Source organism: Pararge aegeria, chromosome 19 (genome assembly GCF_905163445.1).
Source record: "Pararge aegeria chromosome 19, ilParAegt1.1, whole genome shotgun sequence".
Lineage (NCBI taxonomy): Eukaryota > Metazoa > Arthropoda > Insecta > Lepidoptera > Nymphalidae > Pararge > Pararge aegeria.
In genome coordinates this window covers 6,323,145-6,347,603 of record NC_053198.1, presented here as the reverse complement: position 1 = coordinate 6,347,603, position 24,459 = coordinate 6,323,145, and the positions used below count along the sequence as shown (strand labels likewise).

Genomic DNA, 24,459 nt, shown 5'->3' with positions numbered 1-24,459 from the left:
TTTCTTGCCGGCTGCTTCTTGGTAGAATCTGCCTTCCGAACCGGTGGTAGAGTCACTACACAAAGACAAAAAAGATGAAAATGGAAAAGTATACGAAGCAGCCGCGTTTTAGTATATTAGGTCGCGTTTTAGTTCAGTTCAGTTGCAACGTTCTGAAATAGAATCCAGTCATGTTACGCTCTTAAGTAACAAAAGAAGTTGTAGGTTGCTTTGGTTTTTCAATATGTGAGAAAATGAGAGGCGTGCGTACGTCACCCGACCCACGTTATAAAGAAAATACTAAAAAGATAAATTTTCTTAAAAAAATATATCAACGTGAAATAAAATGAAAACAGTTTTCGCCGGAAAATGTTTATTTTCTTTATGTTTTGCAGCTCCGTAAAAGTAGAGATCATTTTTCAAAGCAAACTTTTTATTTTCGTTCCCAAGAAGTAGAGTTCTTAGCAGTTTATTAGCTGTGTGTAGTTAGTCCATAAACTACATAAACGAGAGTCCATAAACATCATTAGAACTCAATGGAAAGCTTTTTATTTTGTCAAGGAGTTCTTTATAGTTTAGCGGTCCAAGTTGTAATTTTATGACTGTTTCGTGCGACAGTAAAAGGCATGATGACTAATTTTGAAAAGCACGCTCCACCTTAGTCTGCATCATCACTTACCATCAGGTGTGATTGCAGTCAACCGCTCGTCTATAAACATAAAAAAAACTGCCCTTTGATGTTCGGAAGTTTTTATTATATCCAAAAATAACTTATTTGTGCATAAACTAAAGGTTTTGCAAGTATAAATTGCAAATTGTATTTAAAATAAATATTTCCCGCGAAGACGATCGCCGTGTTATGGCCGTGACGCTCGTGACGTCATAGGCAAATTAGATATTTACATAAAGTCCCTGTTCCATAACGAAAGATTATTGATTTTGATATTTTCATATAAAACTCAGCAACTCATTATATAGATTTTCGAAGTTTAAGAGGCACAAAATTATGTTCAAATAGACGTGACGTCATTCGGCATGTCACCTGTCATGGCGGATCGCTAGACTTTACAGTTTTATTTATTGAAAAAAAATAACAATCTCACTAAGAATATTAAAAAAAATACTTTTTTTTATAATACATGAATCATTTATAGATTAATAGTACAATTTATATAATCAGTTATCATACTTATTACCACGAAGTTATTTGTTTTCTTTGTTTGTCTTATTCGAAGTTCGAATAATAAAGTTTGAGTAGTAGAAAGACTCTCAAATTAGAAGTATTCAATGGCAAACTCTTTACTTTCTTCGTGAATTCATAACATTACTTAACCGTAAATGATAAGCAATTATCAGTAAAGTTTCTGAATGCGGCTGGTGTTGCAGTGAAATGTAGGTACGATATAATGTGTTTGTAGTTTGTAACACTTTTGAAAGATTTCATCGTACCGCAGAGCCAGACATCATTCGATAGTCTATTGGACAAGGGTTATTGTCTTAACGCGAGCAGTGCGGTTTTGTATTGTTTTTATATTTTCTTATTGTGTTTTTAACAATATAAACACCGTACCAGATTCTATTAAAAAGCTTTTGAAAACATTATTTTAAAACTAGATGTGGCCTGCGGCTTCGCCCACGCAAATCAAGGGATGCAGCGTACTGCTACATAGTCTACACCTACCTCAATAAATCTGATACAAAACGTATAGTTATTTCAATCGTAATGGAAGTACGAACTATTCGAACCGCACTATACTGACTGTCTGAGGTGTGGGTATATAATATATCTGCTCTTGCTCTTAGAACTTTAATCACCCACTATTGAAACCTCAAATTACGTAATCATTGCCAATCGCAAATGCCCGTTCCGAGGAGATACTCCCGTTTTGTTTCAAAGTATTTTAAATAAAAATACTTTGAATTCCTTATAAAGAATGAATGCTTAAGAGCGACACTCCACATTAGTCTATAGAGCTGGATAAGCAAAGTTGACCCAAGTCAGTAAATGGATGGGTTTTTAGAAATGTGAAAGCAAATTTGGTATCCTTAGCTCCTATCAACAAATAATTTTATTTTTTAAAGGATGAATCGAAATCGCATTGTTAGCTGATCCGTATGCTAAAGGTTAACAAAGATTATTTTTATTTAAACCTAGCACTGTGGTTCTCATAAATGTGGCAACACTTTATGTATTAAGTATCGTTTAGCCTTAAGTGAAGGGTTTGCTGTAGTCAACTGAGGAGTCCTGTCCTCTATCCCCAATTATATTCATCTGTATCTGAAATTTGTAAAACTAAACTAAAGTCCAAAAGAACTGAGCTGAATTTCGGGATAAAAAGTATTCTATGACCTACCAAGTATGGCCACAAATCGTGCAAAGTTTTGTTTGGATTCATTCAGTATTTTCAGCGTGATGTGCGTCCACAATACACAGACAATAAAAAAATACAGTTTTGGCAACAGTATTGATTATAGAGTGCCCTCCAAAAATGTTTAAAATGCCTTCAATGTAGATAATTCGACCCGCTACAGTTTCATTACAAGTGCCGTGAGGCCCGTCGGAAATGGGCTAGCAATTGGTTAATACTATTAATTATATTAATAGATTAATTGGTTATGGTTAAATTAAATATTATACTCTCTTTATTGATGGATTTATTGCATATATTTGGCAACCCTATAAACAATGCCTTAAAATAGAATGAGATTTGTTGAACACAAGAGGGTTAAGCTGATAATACCCGAACGTGCCGAGCTAACCTCAACCGGTATCTGCAATTATAATCCGTTCTACCGTGGCCCCAGTCTCTGAGGCGAATTCTGTAAATACCAGTAGTTAATGCGTTTGAATTGGGAAATAAATAATGCGTAGGGGCTTTTGTTTGCAACACCATCTACGCCTAATGTTGAAGGACACAGGGCGGAAATTTTTAGGACCTGTTCTTTGCATGCCCTGCGAAGTTTTGCTCTGTTTATAAGCAGATTGCCTGTTCCATAAATTATAACAATAAAAAAAACACGAATTCGTTTTTCTTTTCGGAAATTACAGCAGCAGATTTTGAACTGTTAGCAACATCAACCCGTGATATTTGTTTATTTTTATTTGGTAACTAACTATGACCCCTATAAAATAACAAAATAATTAAAAACTAAACTAAATAAAAAAAAACTTACATTAAATATTAATATGCAATACTATACGCAATACAAAAAGTTACAAATTAAAATGTTTCGTGGAGTTTAATATACAGCTTGTAAATCGGAGAGTTAGTTAGAGAGTTAATATGTTAGTTAGTCAGCTAGTAAGTTGTAGACAAGCTTTTTGGAGACAGAGCGCGTACGGGGATATATTACCGCCATTCTTATTTCTGCCGATAAGCAGCATTGAATTCCGGTCTGAAGGGCGTGGACAAAAGAAAAAAAATTAAAAAATGTTTTTTTTTCACTATCACAAAAATGGAAAACTTAAAAGAATATCGTCTATCCATCAGTTTGTTTATCCGGGGGTAATCTTCAGAACGTCTGAACCGATGCATTTTGATCCAGCGGAGTCAAGTTTTACAGATTTCACGAAACTTAAATTGAAGAACCGAAAGACTGACCCCCAAGACACGGGATATCCTAGTTGGGGGGTCAAGGGTGATTTTAGAAAAAACATTGTACTTTTAAGCAAATAAAAACTGTTATTATTTTTTTTTTTTTTAATTCTTAACAATGCTTACAAAAACAAAAAAAACACTATTACAAATTTCTAAGAAAAAAAAAAAAGCCACCCTCCGCTTGCGGGGCTTTTGAATGCCCAAGCAACCGGCGGTCAGGGCTCCAGAGTGAGTAACCTCCTCACAATACGCGCCGTTTCAAGGACTACTGCCTTCTGTATTCGACCCTTGATCCAACAACTAAGCGAAAGCTTCTTAAGATGTTGGTCGAAGCTTTTCGCGAGAAACTAAAACTTATTATTATTATTATTACTGTATCGTTTTCGACAGACCTTTTAAGTTTGGCTTCTTTCGTCATTATCATTACCATGTCAACCAATGGATGTCCACTGCTGGACAAAAGTAGTAGTAAAGCTTTTGTAGAGAGTTCCAATTACGAAGGTCTTGTGTCGCTTGGGTCCAGCGCGTCCAACTGCGTTTACCGTTGCACCTTGGAACCCCAACGTCCATCGGTTCTCTGAGCTGTGTACTCCGCTCACTGCCACTTTAGTTCGCGATTCATTGAGCTGTATCTGGTTCTTCTACGGATCCCCTGATTCCTGGTTTGATCACGTAGATATAATCCAAACATAGCTTTCTCTTCCCGCTTAGGCTTCTTTATACCACTGAAAATTTGAAATAAAAAACCTGGGCTGACGAAGTTCCGGGTAAATTGTTATCGCTAACTGAAATAATATTTTAAAGCTAAGTAAGACGTAGGTACCTAGCTACCAAAATACTTGAAGTAATTAGTTTCAAAAGCTTTATAGAAAGTTATAAAATACCTATTTATAAACCTCTAAGAAATAAGGACCTAATGAGCGTATCGGAGTAGCGTGAAGACGCAAAATATTTTTTAAGAAGAACTTTAAGTAGACTGTAATTAATTACGTTAAAGGACTGACTGGAGCAAAGCGTAGATTTAATTTATAATATTAACGAAGTATATTGCTATTTAACTTTTGATATTAAATTCTAATATTAAAATATATAACTTATTTTAGTAGTAAATATTCATGTTTAGTATACAATTTCGCTCGATTGAATCCATTCAAGGACGAAAAACGAGATAAACGCCCTGGTTGCTTGTTTTCATCATAAAGCAGTGTGTAGACGTAGCAACTTCGTAACTTCTATCATATTTGTTTGTTCTCACAGTATAGAGGGATATAGATTATACAGCGACGTTGTACCAATGCAGGTTAGTGGGACCTACTTATGACGTTCTTTTTAAAGATTTTATTAGTTTTTTCATCTCATTGAGCGATAGAAGGCTGCTTTGCTTTTTATGTGTGTAGACAATGGGTGGCATGTATCATCAATAACAGTCCGCTTTAGGTTTGGTTTTATAATCACCATGCTGGGGCGACGGATCGCAGTAGATCGTAGTAGTGGCACAGAAGACGCTCTTGTCCGTTCTTGCTTTTTTCCCCTTAGTAGCCTCTTACAGCTCCCTATGCGCTACATGCTGTCTTACATGTTGTTAACAAAAGCATAAATCCAGTCATCAATACTGCATTCATTGCCGGCACCGTGCTCCAACAAAAAATTACTGTAATTAACGATATTATTAGTTTAAAGCTTAGTAAAATATTACACAGTTGCAGTTTCCCATATCATAATTATCATCAAGAGTTTCTCACAACTATGTGAAAGAACGAAGTCAAAATACGTGCAAAGTCTAACAGCCCATATCCAAAATTGGTACGTGTGTACAACGTGTTCAGGTTTACCAGCCTCGTTCTGAATTAGCTATGCAAATGGGGCGGTAAATAAGTAAAATGGCGCCATTGAAACCATTTTCCATTTTCGCTTAACAACAAACTGCCTATGGAGTGAAGTGCGAAAGGTCGCTTGTCTGGACCGTCTGATAGTTTGTTTATTGTTATATTCACTAGTTCACTTCACTCTTGATGTAAGTCATGTCACGTTAAAAGAGCAATTACTTTGCTGCAGATTAGACAATTATGTTAGTTCTTACAATTATGAAGTGTAATGCCAGTTTATACACGAGGTGTACAGTGCGACACTGCTACTAACTCTTTGCAAAGACGGATTAACTATATCGTTTTATCTTGATAAATAAAATAAAATTTTGTCAGATTTACTGAATTTTTTCTTTATTTTACTTAATAAGCTTTTGACTGCAATCTCACTGAACGCGACGACGACATCGGGGGGAAGAGTGGGAGACGTCGACCCGAGGGTGCCTCCTGCGAGGGGTCGGACCTAAGCTCGGTTCGAGGTTAATCTGAGTGTTGGTGGACTTTTGGACTGATCATTGTTTAGTTCGAACGCCTGAAGTGTATCGAAAATGCATCCGTATTTATAGCAAGATACCCACGGGCACAATGTCATGAACATTGGCTGTGAATCAAATATAATTTAAATTATTTCTTCAATAGTATTTAACAATGAAATAATAAATATTAGCGCATTTGTAAAATTCCTGATCAATTTAATAAAACATCTGGTACATGTGTATTTATAGTCATCAAAAGTTTATTTAATTACCAACAAAAGTCACCGATTTGAAATAATGGAAAGAAGCATGCCTTACTTAGCTAAGCTTTAAGCTCTTCTCTCCTTAAAGAGAGAGAGAGAGAGAGAAAGAGAGAAAGAGAGTGGCCTGCCTGCCTGTGCCTGTGCTAGCAGTAGGACATCTATTTTATAAGCTAAGCACTGAAATATCTAGGAGAGACCTAAAATCGCGGTAAACCTGCTTACTCTACCTGTAATCCGTGGGTACGTCAGATTCTACGAGCGTTCGCAATAAACTTAGCGTAAAGTATAAAAGGGCGCCATAAAAAGTTTTTATAGTGGCAATTCGACGAAGCTGGAGATAAAGCACTTTAGCTGTAGTAAAAATGGTGAAAACATTTTTTAAAGTTTAGTAGTTTTTATGTGATTCCCAGTAAACAAACAGTCTGAACGCTACGATTTTACTACATTCAAACTTGGCTGATTAACGTTATATAAACTAGGTTTTCAGTACCCTTAATACAAGATTTTCGCTCGCACAATCGAGGAGTCGAAAATCAAAGTGTCTTGGATCTTATTTTAATAGCTCTTATATATCTTTTATCTTATTTCAATATTTATTGCCTACAATACAAGAACAACAATAAAAGTAGCGGCGATAAACGTAATAGCAGTGGGTAGGACTTCAACTTCACTTTCGAGGGGCCGAGTTCGAATCCCAACACGCACCTCTAATTTTCTAAGTTATTTGCGTTTTAAGCAATCAAATGTCGCTTTTACGGTAAAGGAAAACATTATGGGGAAACCGGCATGCTATTTGCCATTCTTTATTACTTTCTCAAAGGCGTGTGAAGTCCAACAATCAGCACTTGACCAGTGTGGCGGATTACAGTCTAAAACCTTTTAATTCTGAGAGGAGACTCGCGCCCTGTGTTGGGTCGGTAGTGAGTTGATAATATTTGGTGATTTGATAGTTACGAAAACTTGTGTAGGAAGCTGTAGTACAGATGTTTTATACATAAATATAGAACTACATGCAAACTTTGAACAAAAAATAATAATGAAACCTTTCTAGCACTTATCACAGCTTTTCTTTTTAAGTTCTTAACTTAATAAAAATCTTTCCCCCTCTTCAAACGCTACGAATTCTTCGCCTCGGAAGTAACGAGTTTATGGTACAAAAGCTTTTTGCTTTCATTAAAATTCTTTGACAGTTTCATAACGGCCTCCACACATTATATCGTCTCAACGCCGACTCGACTGAAAATATAATTGGAATGTGAATATATTTTGTTATTTGACATCAAGCATACTGTCAAATTTTGTGTTTTCCAGTATACAACGTGTAGTACAAGCAATGCTACAAGTTGCCATGAAGGACGTAGGTTGTATGGCGCGATCTTGGCGCCACTAGGTATCTAGAGTATTGTAATTTTAACTGCGCTGTTGTGGCGTAAATTTTTACGCATCCTCATACAATTTCATATTTTTTCTAAAGTTTTCATCAATATCGGTGCACCTAGTAAATGAGTCGGCTCATTATTAGGTGACGAACAAATAAACAGATACACTTTCGCATTTCTAATAATACTTAGTATGGATGATAAGCTAGAGTCACTCAGCAGGCGATGGAGTATCTCTAGTGATGAAATCAGAAATTTGGAGATTCGTAGAAGAACCAGAGTTACCGAAATAGTTCAACGAGTCGCGAAGCTGAAGTGGCAATGGGCGTAGCACATAAGAGAAAGGACGATTGGACGTTGGGTCCCACGGTGCTGGAATGGCAGCCCCGCACTGGTAAGCGCAGCGTTGGTCGACCCCAAACGAGGTGGACAGACGACATTAAACGCGTCGCAGGTAGCCGCATCTAAGCTGCACAAAACCGTGGAATTTGGAACTCCCTACAAAAGACCAGCAGTGGACGTCTATCGGTTGATATGATGATGGATGATAAAAATATGGCCCGTGTCTGATTTATATTTAATTCGGCACAGATTTGACTGAGATATTGTATGATATTGTCGAAAAAATACGCGACGAAATTACCAGCTCTTAGATTTTTTTAGGGCAAATAAATAGCAAGGGATAATCAAGCACAGATTATACCTACATAACTATAAGGTTTCAGCTGATTGCTATTATAACGAAACCTCAGGCTGAAACCCGAAGTATTCCAGTATATAACTGGTGTAATCACGATCTTTTTTGTTCCGTTCATTTGATATTAAACCAACATTGTATACAATGCTAAGCAAAATTGAAAGCAGATTGAAAAATAATATGTTATCCTATTGAAGCTTTTTGTAATAAACATTTGATGGGGTTTTGTATACTTTTCTTATACTTAAAATGATATGCGAAGCGGCTGGTGGGTAAGGCTTCGACTATCATTTCGTGGAGACCGAGTTCGAACCCCGGCACGCACCACTAACTTATCGGAGTTATGTGCGTTTTAAATTTCAGCAATTTAAGTATCACTTTATTTATTTATTTTTTATTTATCATAGGTAAAGTAAAGTAAATATAATTATAATTCAACCAAATGCACTTGCTTTAAACTATGAAGGAAAACATCGTGACGAAACCTGCATGCCTGAGAGTTCTCCATAACGTTTTCAAGAGCGTGTGAAGTCCACCCATCCTCACTTGGCCAGCGTGGTGGACTACGACCTAAACCCATCTCATTTTAACAGGAAACCTGTGCCCTATAGTGGGCCGGTAATTGGTAGACGAAGATGATGATAATGGTACGTAGACGATACGCTGCTGTTTCATTCTTTGCATATTGCTCAACATTTTCCTCAGAACAAAGCGACCTTAGCAGTGCATGTTACGAACAAGTCCCACAGAGTGCAAACCTGTGTCCATCAACCTGACTTGTAGGAATTATGCCTCATCATCATCATCAGCCGTTGAGAACATTATGGAGAACTCTCAAGCATGAAGTTTTCCTAACGATGTTTCCCTTCACCGTTAAATCTAGTGATCATTAATTGCTTAAAACGTATATAACATTGAAATGGTAGAGATGCGTGCCGGGATTCGAACGAGGCCCCTCGGAAGGGAAGCCGAAGTCTTAACCACGAGGCTATCACCGCTACACCGTCATGCCTAACGTGCCTTCCATTTCACCAGCAACTAGACCCTTAAGACCGGAACAGGGCAATACTGCTTGGCGACGGAAATAAGCATGGCGGTGGTTCCTCGGACGAGCTCTATCATGAGAAACTCTAATAGTAATACCCCTATCCATGATTCTGTTATTATCTCTTTATGATAAAGGGACGTGATAAAATTATGTACTGCGCAGTTCTTGGAATATAACACCAAAAATTACTAACAATAAATAGTGTGTGTAATTTGTTCTAAAAGTTGTGATAAGTACCAGAAAGGTTTCGTTGTTATTTTTTGTTCAAAGTTTGCATGTAGTTCTTTATTGATGTACTAGCGGACTCGCGCGACTTTGTCTGCAAATGAGTCGTCTTCAATAAATAGTGGTATGTTGTCGCGGACTGTTAGTAAATACAATAACACAAAACAAATTGTAAGAGTTTCAGAATCAATACGATCTTGAAATACTAAAAATTTATGAGAATGTAATTTGTTGTTTTATCGTTCTTTCAACAGCTTTACAAAGCAGTGTTCCTATTAAAAAAAATACAGAATAAGATTACAGGAGAATAGTAAGGAAACCACTAGAGTTAGTGAGAATACAAAGGAATGAACAAATACATCAAAGGACCTAAAATAAATAACACCAGTAAGAAAAACAAAACAGTTCATTGTTCTTATAATAATAACGGCAAATTATTTCAGAAACATCCTATTATTATTTGTGACTTGACAACGTCACGTCGGCAGATGAATAATGTCCCCCTCGACCTATCTTTGCTTTGCCTAACTGACATATGACCGTGAACTTGACGTAAAAAGGGATCCTTTTGGAGATTACTTCCATAAATATAATACCGCGCCATCTTGTTAAGGATTATTGTAAATTTAAAATAATATATTACTTATATTTAGGGTCTCAGCAGGTTGCAGAATAAAAAGATGTTAAGACTAATATATTATTTGTCTAAAATATTAAAACTAAACTTATTAACTGTGCTCGGACGATTTGTGGCACGAGCTCCCTAGCTAAGGTCTTACAATTAATTCCCATAGGAAGCGTGGTAAAAAAGGTATCGCATCACGATTCAAAGATAGCCTCCGGAATTCGCTGCGCCGACGTAGCTTGAACATGTTCAAGCTTATGCCTGTTGTTGCTATGTTCAATATTATGCCTAGACTAAGTTCAAAATTATGCCTAACCAAGAAGCGGCCGTATCGCATCATGATGCGATACGGCCGCTTCTTGGTTAGCAGGCATAATATGGTTATCCCGTGGATATGCCTACGTAACATATTTAATAATATTGAATTTTGAATAATCCTTTACAAAATTATATTAGATAGAAAATTTATTTAAGAATGTTCATATTTTATCATTAGGAACTTATTAACTATATATCTTTATATATATATTTCTTGTGTGCGTGTGTATGTCACTGAACTCCTCCTAAACGGCCGGACCGATTTGAATGAATTTTTCGGTATGCGTTTGGGTGGCACCCTGGATGGTTTAGATTCACAAATCAGCCCGACAGATAGCGCTGGGGTCCGCTAGTATATAATAAATATCTCTTAAAATTAATTCATGTGATTGTAATTTTTGCTGTATAGAATAAAGCCAAAATATAGAATACATTTTTTTATTATAATGTAGGAATTTCAGAGTGTTTGTTATGAAATTGTTATTGTAGTGATCTTTAGTCTCTTAGCGGAAAACGCAATAATAAACACGTTATATATACATTATATTTACATTATATATACATAATAACATACATTATATTTTCGAGCATGCTAAACCTTAATAAATAAATTTAAAAAAGAGTTTCCTTTGGGACTACTTGACGTTTAAAGCTGAATATCTATAACCCGCCGTATAAATCGTGGGTCATGACTAAATGTTATATTGAAGCGTTCATCAGCTGCGGGCGTAACTTAAAAAAAAACTTTTTGTCTAAGGATTAATATTCCTTGCCTAATAATGACGATTGAAATAAAATTTTAATTACTAAACCACGTTCGACATTAAATGTTGCATTCGGCCATATTTATGTAGAAATGTTTTATTAGGTATTTATCACTCCAAACAGCTCCAAAGTAGTATGAATGAATGAATGAATGAATACACTTTTATTGTACACCAAAGAAAAGAAATCTAAGATGCACCCGTGCAAAACCGGAGCGGGTCAATAATAATAATAAATATACAAAAATGTTTTCGTACTGATACCTCATACGAAGTATTTCTGGACGCTATTCGCGGAGTCACTCAATACCTCAAACTTCGCATGACTAACGCTATAATAAACTATTCAAGTACCATTCCGGGAAATGTCTTCGACAGCCCAAGTTTCTAATGAATGCGGCTTCCTTCCAAACGCACAATCTTAGCATTCCCCTATATAATAGAGCCTTTAAGATCCAGCCATCCAGATTACGGGTAACAATGCATCCTTCCGAAGTTACGAACAAAAAACACAAAATTTGCCCAATTTTCTTGCTGGAAAACCTTTTGCACCAAGTAAGATAGAGAAACCGTGTCAGAAAGTGTTGCCCATTCTGTTCTACATACATTTCTGACCGAAACTTAATTGACAGAATGGGCAATGGTATCTATAAGTTTATTTTATTCCATTACAAGTTATTCTCTCTCGTTTTGTGCCTCTCCACTACTGGAGGTTGGACGTGAGCTCAGCGAACTTCTGGCGGTCTCGCACCAACCGAAACAATGTTTCCATGCTTACGATATTGGTCCATTCACGGATGTTGCGCAACCATGACTTCTTCCTCCTTCCAACACGTCGTTTGCCCTCTGCTTTGCCCATCATTATGAGCTGGAGCAGTTAGTATCGCTTATGTCTCAGAACTGCAAGTTATTCCTTGACTGCAATCTCAGCTGGTGTTAGCTAATAATGCAGTCTAAATGCGTGGCTCAATCGCTTAGCGGCATGGCTTCGTCGGCAGGGTGGTAGCTAGCCTCATGCGAATAAAAATGGAATGCATGCGGATATGATAATGAAAAGAAATATAAAAGACGAGTGGGATAAGCATTAGTCTATGACCTACAGAGAAAGCTCTCATTCAGATGTAATGCATAAGCGGTTCCTGGAAGAACGAGTAGTAGGAGGAGGTTTCTTAGAACGTAAGCTGTTGTCTGTTCCCAATAGAGTCGGGCATGCACGAAGCATCCATGAGGATATGTCCCCTCCCATAATAAATAATAATAAAAAAGGGTGGTAACTAGGTAGCCACGACCAGACCAAACCAAGAAAATATTCATAAATCCTATACCTACCGCCAGGGAGGTTAATTTCATCATTATAATCCGAAAAGGACATATGATAAGCAAAAAAAAAATTAGGGAATTCGGCCACTATAATGCTATAACCCATAAACGCAAAGATCTCTTTTTGGTATTTCCTCGGTACGTAGTCTCTCTCCACAGCCTCGGAGGCGCACGATTTAATCCCCTTTTGGACCCTCTCCCTGAATTCTTATCATCCTGATGACCCATTCGTTTAATCAAGAATTGGGACTCATCCCATGCAAAACCACTGAAGCTGAAATACAAAAAAGACACAATAAGAATATTCCCACAAAATACAGAATTCAGTAAACGATCCCGCGATCTCTTTATGTGAAACGTGTTTTTTAATGTGACCTCCAGACCTCAGAGCGGTAATACGATCGCGGCTTGCAAAATAGAAAACAATTTCGTATTTTCAACGCTCATTTTCTCTTACGACTTATCTAAAGGAACAAAAGAAATACGATTTTCTCTCTGGTTGTCATGTGAATTGTCGGTAGTTAATTGGTATTCTGACGCTTGTTCGTGGTGTATTATCTTTAAGGTTCATTTAGACGGACAAGTTTTGTAACTAATTGCTCGGCAACAATTTCTGGGACCATACACATTTAGTAGAACAATGAAAATTGAGTCGAAAGTTGCGCGTTATTGTTTATTATTATCGTTGTTATTTGTGTGTGTCTGTGTGTGTGTGTGTGTGTGTGCGCGCGTGGCTGTGTACGTGGGTGTGTTTGAGAGTATCTGAGGCATCGTAGCTCCCAAACGGATGAACGGATTTTGTTTGTTTTTTTTTTCTTTAAAAGGTGAATTCGTCGGGTATTTTTTTGCTATGTTTGTTTATCGGTTCAAAATGGTCGGCCATAAAACTCCCTCGGTAGTAGAATACTTTACACTATGACAAATTTAAAATAAAAGATTTAAGTAGTGGAAAAAATGTTATACGCCATTTTGGGGTGACGACTCCAAATATTTTTCCACCATATACTTCCGTATTCTTCGTAAATGTGCGTAGATTGTCGTTGCCGAAGATTTGTTTGGTTTAGAGAAAAAAGATGAAAGAAATTGTAAATTACACGATATAGATTCTGCTTTTTGCGGAGTAGGTATAGCAAATTAAGCTTAATTTTCATATGTATGAGTATAATATAACTGCCATACCCCTAACATTTTAGTTCTCTACCATCTTTGACTCCATCATAACTTACTACCAGGTGAGATTGCAGTCTAGGGCTAACTTTTAATAAAAAAAGTAAAGAAATTCTCGTTTATAAGCTGAAATCTCCGGAGACGAAATCCCAATTTCGTCTGTCTCAATTTATCTTAATTATCTAAAGCCTTTGTCAGACTTAAATCTCCTTGTTATTTCTTCAGGCAATTTGTATTCTGCTCGTGTAAAAATATTCGTCATAACAACGTTTACGCTAAGCGTTCAGCTATCTGCACTATAAATGTTATAGCCACTTGGACTTTACTGCTGAGTAATAAAGTTTATATTCGTCTGTACGCCTGTCGTCAGATGTTTAGGCGTTGTATCCAGTTAATGAATTAGAAGAAATTGCTGAAAGCGGAAGTACCCTAATATAATACGCCTACTGAGGCGTTTTATGCTGAAACACGATTGAAAGCTGTGAAGCGATTTGAGCCTAATTTCGTACATTTGACTTATGAATACATCTTAAAAATTATACAACATCTATTCGAAGTAATCAGGAGTGACAGTTCCCATACCAAAATTACCAATTTGGTTTTGACTTTTGGGCAGTTCCTTTTGAAGTTATACTTCTTTTGGAAAAATGATAAGAGTAAATTTTTACGATGCGCGCGCAAAACAACGTCAACGTCACAAAAAACCGACACCCTTAAGTTAGCATAAGGTTTGATGGTATACTCTTCAAAGTCTACGGGCTCATTCCGGTGATTTAATTGTACACTAATCTCAAATTTTAATATCGACTGAAAATAATTGGTTGTCTATTAGTATTCCAAATTTATTATGTCCATTTATTTAATTATGTAGGAATAATTTTTTTGTGATATTTGGATATTTAAAAAAAAAACTAGATAATGCGTTATAATAAAACTTTCAATGAATCAAATACCTTTTTTCTATAGTTAGTGTAGTTTTTTCCTCAAAGCATCAAAAACCACTCCAATTTGACGGCCGACTGGCGCAGTGGGCAGCGACCCTGCTTTCTGAGTCCAAGGCCGTGCGTTCGAATCCCACAACTGGAAAATATTTGTGATGAACATGAATGTTTTTCAGTGTCTGGGTGTTTATCTGTATATTATAAGTATTTATGTATATTATTCATAGAAATATTCATCAGTCATCTCAGTACCCATAACACAAGCTACGCTTACTTTGGGGCTAGATGGCGATGTGTGTAGTGTCGTAGTATATTTATTTATTTATATTATTTATAATTTAGGAGTGTTTCTCGAACTAATTTAGTAGTGTTTCTCGAACAGGCACAACAGTCACTCCATTCATTAAACAGTTGGCATTAATTATTTTACCTCTAATGTTCTAAGCGTTAACCATGAAATGGGCAAAATGGTAAAAGTTTGCTAGCTAGCAACATTCCACGGGTGTGAAGCGAGAGTGAGAATCGGGACGTTTTCGCTGTTTTAGACTCAAACCACTGCATGCAATAATGTATGAGTGAGGATATTAAGATTCTGTGCTAAATAAGTTGCATTAGTGACTGGTGTTGATTCTACAAGTTTAATTCACGTTTTAGTGGATGCCGTTTCAACACAGCAAAGTTTGCTATAAACTTACTATCTTATTAACATAGTTTGCAGCGTGGGCACTTCTTGGAGCTAACTTTAATTTTGTATAGAAAATTGAGTTTGTTCTTGTGTAGCTTCCCTTGTAAACACAATCCGAGGCGTTTTATATAACACTAGCTGTTGCCCGCGACTTCGTCCGCTTTTGTTTTTGTTTTTCGAAAGACATGTGCCTCACAAATGTGGCAGCAGTTTATGTTTTTAGGATAGCTGAGCCTGGTGTAAAATCGTAAAACATTTTCGTTCCCTCTCCCAAGAGAACTGAGCTTAATTTCGGGATAAAAAGCATCCTATATTACTTCTAATACCTTCAGGAATATGTGTACAATTTTCGTGAGGATCGGTTTAGTAGTTTTTGCATGAAAGCGTAAGAAACAAACTTACATTCAGATTTATAATATTAGTAGGGATAACATTTTTCAATGAGTTTCATCTTATATGAAAGTTTAACAAAAGTGGATTAACATAAGTTTTTTACCGGTGAACTTTAGATTTTTTGTCTATACAACGGTTAACTGAATTACGAAATACTGTTGTAGGATGCATACGTATATTTCATAAGGGAATCACTCTGTAAAAATATTAAATCAAAAGATCTTTTTTCCCGTACAAACTAATTTAAAACATAAATGTTTATGCTTAGTACCTACGCTATGCGACGCTAATAAAGTGACGAGAGTCACTTGATTTTACTTTTGTCCAGCAGTGGGACAATGATGATTTCGATGATTCGTTTTTCAAAAGTTATCTTTATATGCGTGCACATTTAACTCATTACAGTTTATCGGGAAATACACATATAATAATAATACAGACTTAAAGGAAAAGCGGCAAATAACAACTTATTGTAATGTATTTCTAAATTTCACTGGAAGTATTCTTGCGATTTTACTAAGCAGTCTATTTCCTTCCATAATATCGGGGTGAACAGCTATCTGAACATTGGAATGTGTATATGTACGTAGGATAGAAACGTTTCGCTTACGAGCATGCCTAATGTAATAAACTACTTTATATTTTTCCGAATCACAGATTTCTTTAGACTATTACATTTAGTAAGGAATCTGAACATACTATTGCCTAGAAATGCCTATGTCTGATTTTTGTAGTTTCGTTTTTACTGTGACCGCACTGTATTTTGCTTTATTATTATTATTAACAGGATAGAATTTCCCTCATCTTATATTTAATAATGTAGCTGACTTATTAAGTGACGAAAAAAGAATAGACGGTGAAAGTTCTCATGTAGTTTTTTTTTTAATGTGTAACGCTTAATACCATATTTGGGTGCAGAGATGTCTGATTTTATTATAATTACTAGATTTGCGGCTTCGCTCGCGTTAGTAACGGGACGCAGCGTATTGTTTAAAAGATTACATCTATCTCAACCTTACGTATTTAAAAACTTCCAATCGCAAATGCTCGACCTGAGGACCTGCTCCCGTTCCGCCTCATTAAAAATACTTTGGATTTTTCATGACAAATGACTACATTAATATAGTCAGTAAATAGATGGATGTCCGTGTTTGGAAAATCGAAAGTTAATTTGGTATCCATCAGTCGCCGCTCCCACCACTAACAAAGAATAATAATCGTTAAAAGTAGAATCGAAATCGCATTTTTATTCATTCGTATGCTAAAGGTTAACCAAGAAAATTTCAAACATTTTTTATACAGTCCTAGTCCTAGCAACTGCTGAGTTTCTTGCCGACTCCTTCTTGTTAGAATCAGCCTTCCGAACCGGTGGTAGAATCACTACAGACATACTTGACGTTTCAAAAGTAATTGAAATAAATATATATTTTTTTAATTTTTTTAAATCTAAGATTGAATTTTTTTTACACCATTACCAGTTAGCCATTGACTGCAATCACACTTGCAAATCTACAGTTATATTAAACCCATTAAACCCAACAAACGCCTTTTGGGGGCGTCTGGTTACCGGCGTCTGGTGGAGGGCACCGGCTTCAGAGTCGGAGCCTCCCACCATACCAGAGAAAATTCAGAAATTATAAATTCTCAATTGCCCATGTCGGGGACCGAACCTGGGGCCTGCTTCCATTGCACAGCGCCCATCGCCGCGCTAGGGAAGATTTTTTCAGATAAAGCCATTTTCGTCGAGTGTTCCTTGCATTTTTTTAATTTTTTTTTTCTTGTATTTGTTGCAGATCCTGGGCTCTGACACAGAATGGCACTTTGCGCACCGCGGGCTTCCGCAGGCCCGCCCCCGCAGGGCCATGGCGCATACTCGTCTGCTTAAAAAACATCCCCTAGTAAGTTGCATAATCCCCCACTCATCGCAATCTAAATAGTTAAATGTCTCCACACATTATACGGAATTAAATCCACTAATATATTCAATGAAGCGGTGATATATATATTAGGTACGTATGTATAGCTCAGTGGTTAGGATTTCGGCTTTACTTTCCGGGGGCCAAGTTCAACCCCGGCTGTCACCTCTAACTTTACTCACTTATGTGCGTTTTAAGACACTATTTTTACTTGTCCATACAGTGAAGGAAAACATGGTAAGAAAACCTTCGCATGCCTGCGAGTTCTCCACAATGTTGTCAAAAGCGTATGAAATACCAATCTGCGTTGGGCCACCGTGGAGACCCTAGTTGACGGCCGACTGGCGCATTCGGCCACGATCCTGCTTTCTTAGTCCAGTGGCTACTGGAAAATTTTGTGTGTCCTGTATTGGGCTGCAGGATGGATTGTGAATGATGAAAGTGTGTCTGTTTGTTTGTTTGTGTATCTACATCTGGCGAAACAGCGGCACCGACCTTGATGCAAATTGACACATAAGCTCCATGCATCTGGGAGATATACACATAGGACATTTTCAATCCCGAAAAAAGTCGAGGAAAGATTTCTACAGTATTAAAACGTTAGCCAGATCTTTCCGACCAGACGGAGACGGATACAAACTATGTAGAATGCTTTGGCATAGAATACTATTTAACCTAGAAAAACAAACTTTTACACCAGGATTTTTAAAGGAGCAGGATGCATTGGCTAGGATAGAGCTATAGGTAGATGTGCCTATTTAAGATAAGATAAGAAAAAAAACCTACAAACAAACAAACACATTCGCTATTTTAGTATGGGAATTCTGCCGTATAGTACCTATACTTTAATACTTTGAAGATGGTGTCTTAAAAGCCATCTCTCGGATAGAAAATAATATTGACTTTCAACGAAAACTCTATTTAGTAATAGCTCGCTGAAGCAACTCACGAAAGTCAGATTAAATTTGTTCGTGTATAATTCGCCTGCGAGTTATATTAGAACTCAAGTTCGGTTGAAGGTGAGCCGAAAATAATCGTTCCAAACATCAAACCCAATTAATGTAGGAGTAAAATAAATTAGTATTAACTGAACTGTAATTACTATTATTACATTTTATTATACAATTCAGGCAATACCGGTGATTGAGGAACTATACCGGTGAGCTGGCATTTACTACGGCCAAAGAATTAGTTTGGCTAAGGTAAATTGCTTGTAGCATCTTAGGCACTATGCCTTGCTGCGGTTTCGAATGTGTTTTAGCTTTTATTTAGATTTATTTTGGTACATAGATCATTTAAGTTATTCTTGTTTATAAGTGTTATACAGGCAATTGCATAATAATGAGTTATTATAGTAATTTTCACGTCACATCAAACATCTTTATAGTTTGTAGCTTTGAAGGGTTACCGCCATAAGTCATCATCACTTCAACTGATTGAAGTCCACTGCTGGACATAGGTCTTTTCTAGAGAGTTTCAAAATCCACGGTCCTGGGCCGCTTGCTTCCAGCGGCTCCCAGCGACTCGTTTGATGTCGTCTGTCCACCTTGTTGGGGGCCGACCAACACTGCGTTTACCTGATCGCCATTCCAACTCCTTGGAACCCCAAGTGTTTGAACCCCACCACTAACAATACCGCCATAAGTGTTCTGCACGAATGCAGACTAGCTTGTTCATTAACTAAAAATATAATATAATAAACGAATGTTTAATATATTAAATTTTTTTTTACGACCTCCCTGGCGCAGTGGAAAGCGCATGTAGTATTATAAATGGGACGTCCTAGGTTTTAACCCCAGTGGGGATAATTTGAAAATTTTTGATTTCGAATTTTCCTATGATCTGGTGTTGTGGGAGGCTTCAACGATGCTAGTTACCACTCTACCAACAAAGAGGCGCCGCCAAGTAATTTAGGGTTCAGGTAAGATACCATGAATAAACCACAGGAGTATGGGTTTAACACAACTACCATACATCGAACAGGTTAACCTGCTACCATCTTAGACTGCATTATCTTACATAATTGGAAAGGAATAAAAAACCAATTGAACTATGGTTTTACGTGCTCTCTAAAACATGGGGGTGGACTTTACTATTCTTAATTTCTAATTTCCTATGAAATTCCTATTTCATTGAGAATTTATAACAGTTAAACACAATGGATGAACTCATAACAATTTCATTCCATAAACAACTTCGTTTATACTACAGACTAAGATAATATTAATGAATGCACAACACTAAATAAGAAGGGCCTTCACAGTTACTGAGTAACATTAATATTGTATGTTACTAAAATTTGCTTAATTATACCTAGTTGCAGTTTTGCTATGCGAACATTACTCGTATGGTACTCGACTTACAGTTTATATTGCAACGTGCGTTTACTCTAAGGCGTAGAGGAGGTTTTAAGCCGATTACGAGCACATTAGCGGATTAGTTTTCTATTTCAAACACTGACCCGAACAGGGCGTCTCTAATCCATTTTCTACTTGTACACATCTACAATGTATGTAGAAAATTTTCTTTATCTTTAGTAGTTTTATTGGTATGAACATTGCTTATTTTTAAGGCAATGGCCATGCAACCTAATTATGTAGGTTGTCTGGAAGACATCGCTTCTAAGCGATAAGGCCGCTTTCGGTATCCTACTTTTTAAGTTTCTTTTGGGGGGGTTTTTAAGTTATGTGCGTTTTAAGTAATTCAAATATCACTTGATTCAACGGTGAAGATAAACATAGTGAGGAAATTTGCATGCCTACATAATGTTTCAATTGTGTGTGGAGTCCACCATTGCACACTGGGCCTGCGTGGTGGACTACGGCCTTAACTCGGTAATGGGTTGATATGATGATGATATGCTTTTCTAATATGATTTTCAAATAAATATTGGACCTACTAACATTTAAACTTATGTTTAAACAATATGTTAAAACGCATTTAATAAAGCGTGGTTACTATACGATTGATGAATATCTTAACGACAAGACTGTTTGTAAGCCGGTTCCGCTCTCATCTCTAACCAGATAGATTAAAGATTGTAAACTGTAGATGAGTTTGCCAACTTTATTCTCTGACCCCTGAACTTAGATTATGCAAAAAAACACGTCGATCTCTTGTTCTGAAAAAAGCAAAAACAAATGTATCCCACGGGAATGGAACATATTTCCGGGATAAAAGTAGCGTATGTGCTATTCCAGAATATAATATGCCTGTGCTAACATTTAATCCAGATCCGTTCAGACAAACTGACTTGATTGAGTAACAAACAACCATCCATCCTAACTTACGCAATTAATAATATTAGTTTTGTAGTATAGGTAACTTATATTACAGTTTTTACAGCTTTTTTCATCGGCGTAAAACATTGAATAGAGATGTTTTGTTGAGTATCTCTCAGTGGTCAGATTGGTTCGATAAGTCTGACCCATAGGAAATTTCGTTCGATTGATTTCGTATTTCATGAACATTTTGGCGATCAAAAGCTAATTTAATTATAACTCAGTCGATATTTCAGTGCCTCTCACAGCTTAAATTTTAAGCTTTCGATAAACTAACTTGAAATTTTAATATTTTATAAACAGATCCACACAGCAGTCCAGCAGACAGGATTCAAGCGTGTTAAACGTGGGTTCCGCCCGCTCCGCTTACCCGAGACAGTGCCCGCTTCTGAGCCGCGTGACCCCTATTTCCCCCTACAATGGTACTTAAAAAACACTGGACAAAATGGTGGGAAGCCGAAGTTAGACTTGAACGTGGAAGCAGCCTGGGCGCAGGGCTACACCGGCGTGAACGTAACCACTGCTATTATGGATGATGGTAAGACAAACAAACAAACAAACAGACAAACTTTGTAAGTAAACCACCACGCCACTGGTTGGTAACTGTCGAAAAGCTACTCCATTGTACTTTTAATAACTGTAATATTTTGTTCAAAAATGTTTTGTACAAGAAAAATAAAAAAAAATGAAACTTTTAAAGTCGAAGTGAAAAATTATTGCTGATTTCCCCTGTCGGTAACTGAGCAGACTACTTGATATTAATATTAAAATGTTGTACAACTATTTAAACTCTTGTACAAACAGTTTGAGTTGGAAAGTAGGAATCATAATTATTCGGCCTCCATTTTGTAAAGGTAAGTTATGATAATAACAAAAGTTCTAAATTGGTTTTCCCAGTTGAAGGGGATCAGGGCTGGCTTGGTTGGCTACTAACAAGAAAACATAATTTCGAAGTTTACATTGAATTGCATACATTACGAGTAAAAGTAAAATAGATTTGGAAGAAATTGTTTCTGAAGTTATACTTCTTTTGGCGCGTTAGGGAAAGATGATGAGAGTAAATTTTTATGATGCGCGCGCACACCGTCACAAAAAACCGACACCCTGAAGTTAGCTATAAGGTTTGACATTACACTTTCAATTGTTTAAGTCTGCGGGCGCATTCCGGTGATTCAATAGATGCAATTGTATACAAATCTCAAATTTTAATGTTGGTTGTCCGATAATAAGTCTATTAGTATTCCAAATTTATTTATGTTTATTATGTCAATTTCTTTGATTATATAGAAACTTTATTTAAGTAAATAACTAACTGATAATGCGTTATAATAAAACTTTCAATGTATTAAATAACTTTCCTACAAACGTAGAATAAGGCGAGAAATAAAAACTTGAACAGATTGCACAGCACAGCGTGGACATCAGTACACACACGTATTTTTTATCATTATTTGTTTCATTTACTTCTTCTTTCTGTACCACCTGGTAGTTTATATAATAGGTACACCGTTAAAGAACTCTCCTGAAACATTCCTTATTTCTCAATGCATTAATTGGTAGATCAGCTAATAAAGCCGTATGTTCCTATTGTTATTATATGCAGTAATTCAAACATATTTCATAAATTGATTAAGTTATTAATTGAATTCAAAGCAAGTCTGAAAAAAATATCCAGGTTCGAAAAGTAACCCTGTATAAGACGAAGGCATTTAGTGGCAAGTATGGCAGGTTACGGTAGACCTGAATTCTGTTATCACCGGGGTAAAAGAAGCTAAAGACAGGTCTCTCTTTCTCAGGGTTCTCTTCCTGCTAGTATCGAGGAGGCGAACAAGGGAACAAAACGACGAAAGAGCATCGTTTGTTCTACTACTACCATCAACTGCGACCTACAACCCGTCTACCCAGCGTGGTGATTGTGGGAAAATCCTCCCGTTACGATAGACTTTTAATCCAGCGGTGGACTGTTAAAGGCTATGGATGACAGCATAACAAAACTCTTTTTAATCTTTAAAAATTAAGTTTAAAAATAGAATCTCTTTAAAGCTCCTTGATACTGCAATTTTTTGGCTTACTGCACTGAGTTATCGTTTATGTCTAACAAAGCTTATTTTTTACAGGTGTTGACTACATGCACCCTGATCTAAAATATAACTATGTAAGTATTTCTTAATTTCGTATTACGTGAACATAAATTAGTGGCATCTGCAGATCGTCCGTGAAAAGTACGGAAATCCTTTGCGGAGTTGACAAAAAAAGCTATTACTAAGGTCATCATTATAAATAGAATATTCAACCAAAGTATCTATGTGGTTTAAAATATTTATTGTTCCATAAAGGAATTATTTTCCCATTAAATGCAACTTACAGGCTAATTAACAGAAAGGTTATATATTATATAGAATTGTATTTTCAAGCGCACAATAATAAGGTATTAATGAGTCTATTTCGCTAAACATTTTCTAAGGTTACTTGGAAGCTGCACTTTCATTTCACATACGATAGAGCAATAAAATGTTCAAGCGGAAAATGAGCATATGGTGAAATTCTTGCCAAACTCTTGGCGGTAGAATGTGCCTGCCGAACATCTTTCAGTGATAGAACCACTTAAAGCAAACCAGGGAAACTTGAATTCATAACTGCCTACAGAAAAATTACTATACGTTATTGGATAGAAGCAGGCGTTACTTTGCGGAATTCCATAATACATTGTGAAAATTAAGCTTAATGAATGAATAGTAAAGTCAACATCTCCTGAGGAGTGAGGATGCTTTGGTTTCCGACCGCAACGTGCGTAGAGGGTACATTGCCGAATATCTGTTTTGTGTGGAGTATAAGGATTGAAGGAATTATAAATTACATCCTACAGATACCCCTTCTTTTCACAGAGTACAGCAAATTAAGCTTAATTTTCATAATTTACTATTCTTTATTTTTGTAAAGCCCATTTGCTTTTAATCTTGTTAAGGTTGTTATTATAATGATAGAAGCTTTATCCACTAATTGGATTATTGTGTAGGTCTCCAATAACCATATTATTAGGATACTTGTTAGTAATTATAGGTTGGCCAAATTACGTGAATCAAATAATTGGAGTAATATAGAACCTTGACCGCGGTTATTATCGAAATGCTGGTGATAAACTTTGGGGTGAATTCTAGCACAATAATTCACACTAGATTTAAGTGGTTTCTCTGGTTATACTCTATTTAATGAGGATTGTTAGCAGCTCAATTACATGCGTTATCGTTGTGGGTGTGACAAATTACAAGAAAAGCCCGCAGGGTGATAACGTATCTCACGACAGGCTTGCGACTGACGTAAATCTTAGCTGTCAAAACCGCAAGATTTACGTCTGCCGCAAGCCTGTTGTGAGATACATAATGACCCTGCCGTCGGAGCAAGGTTGTTGTGACTGGTCACAGGACAGAGCTAAATTGAACGCCAGTATGGATTGCCGTTTTGCATTGTTTTACAGCTTAAAATATTCACTAACCGTGGTCTCCAGCTCACTATTCGAT

General features: G+C 36.6%; 1 protein-coding gene across 1 annotated transcript in view; it reads left to right on the top strand.

Moving 5' to 3' along the window:
- LOC120632073 (neuroendocrine convertase 2) overlaps window positions 1–24,459 on the top strand; it is an 85,100-nt gene that overhangs the window by 16,359 nt on the left and 44,282 nt on the right. Inside the window, exons 2-4 of the mRNA XM_039901849.1 lie at window positions 17,538–17,642; window positions 21,245–21,479; window positions 23,059–23,096. Coding sequence (XP_039757783.1) covers window positions 17,538–17,642; window positions 21,245–21,479; window positions 23,059–23,096 — 378 coding nt within the window. The remainder of the gene's footprint in view (window positions 1–17,537; window positions 17,643–21,244; window positions 21,480–23,058; window positions 23,097–24,459) is intronic.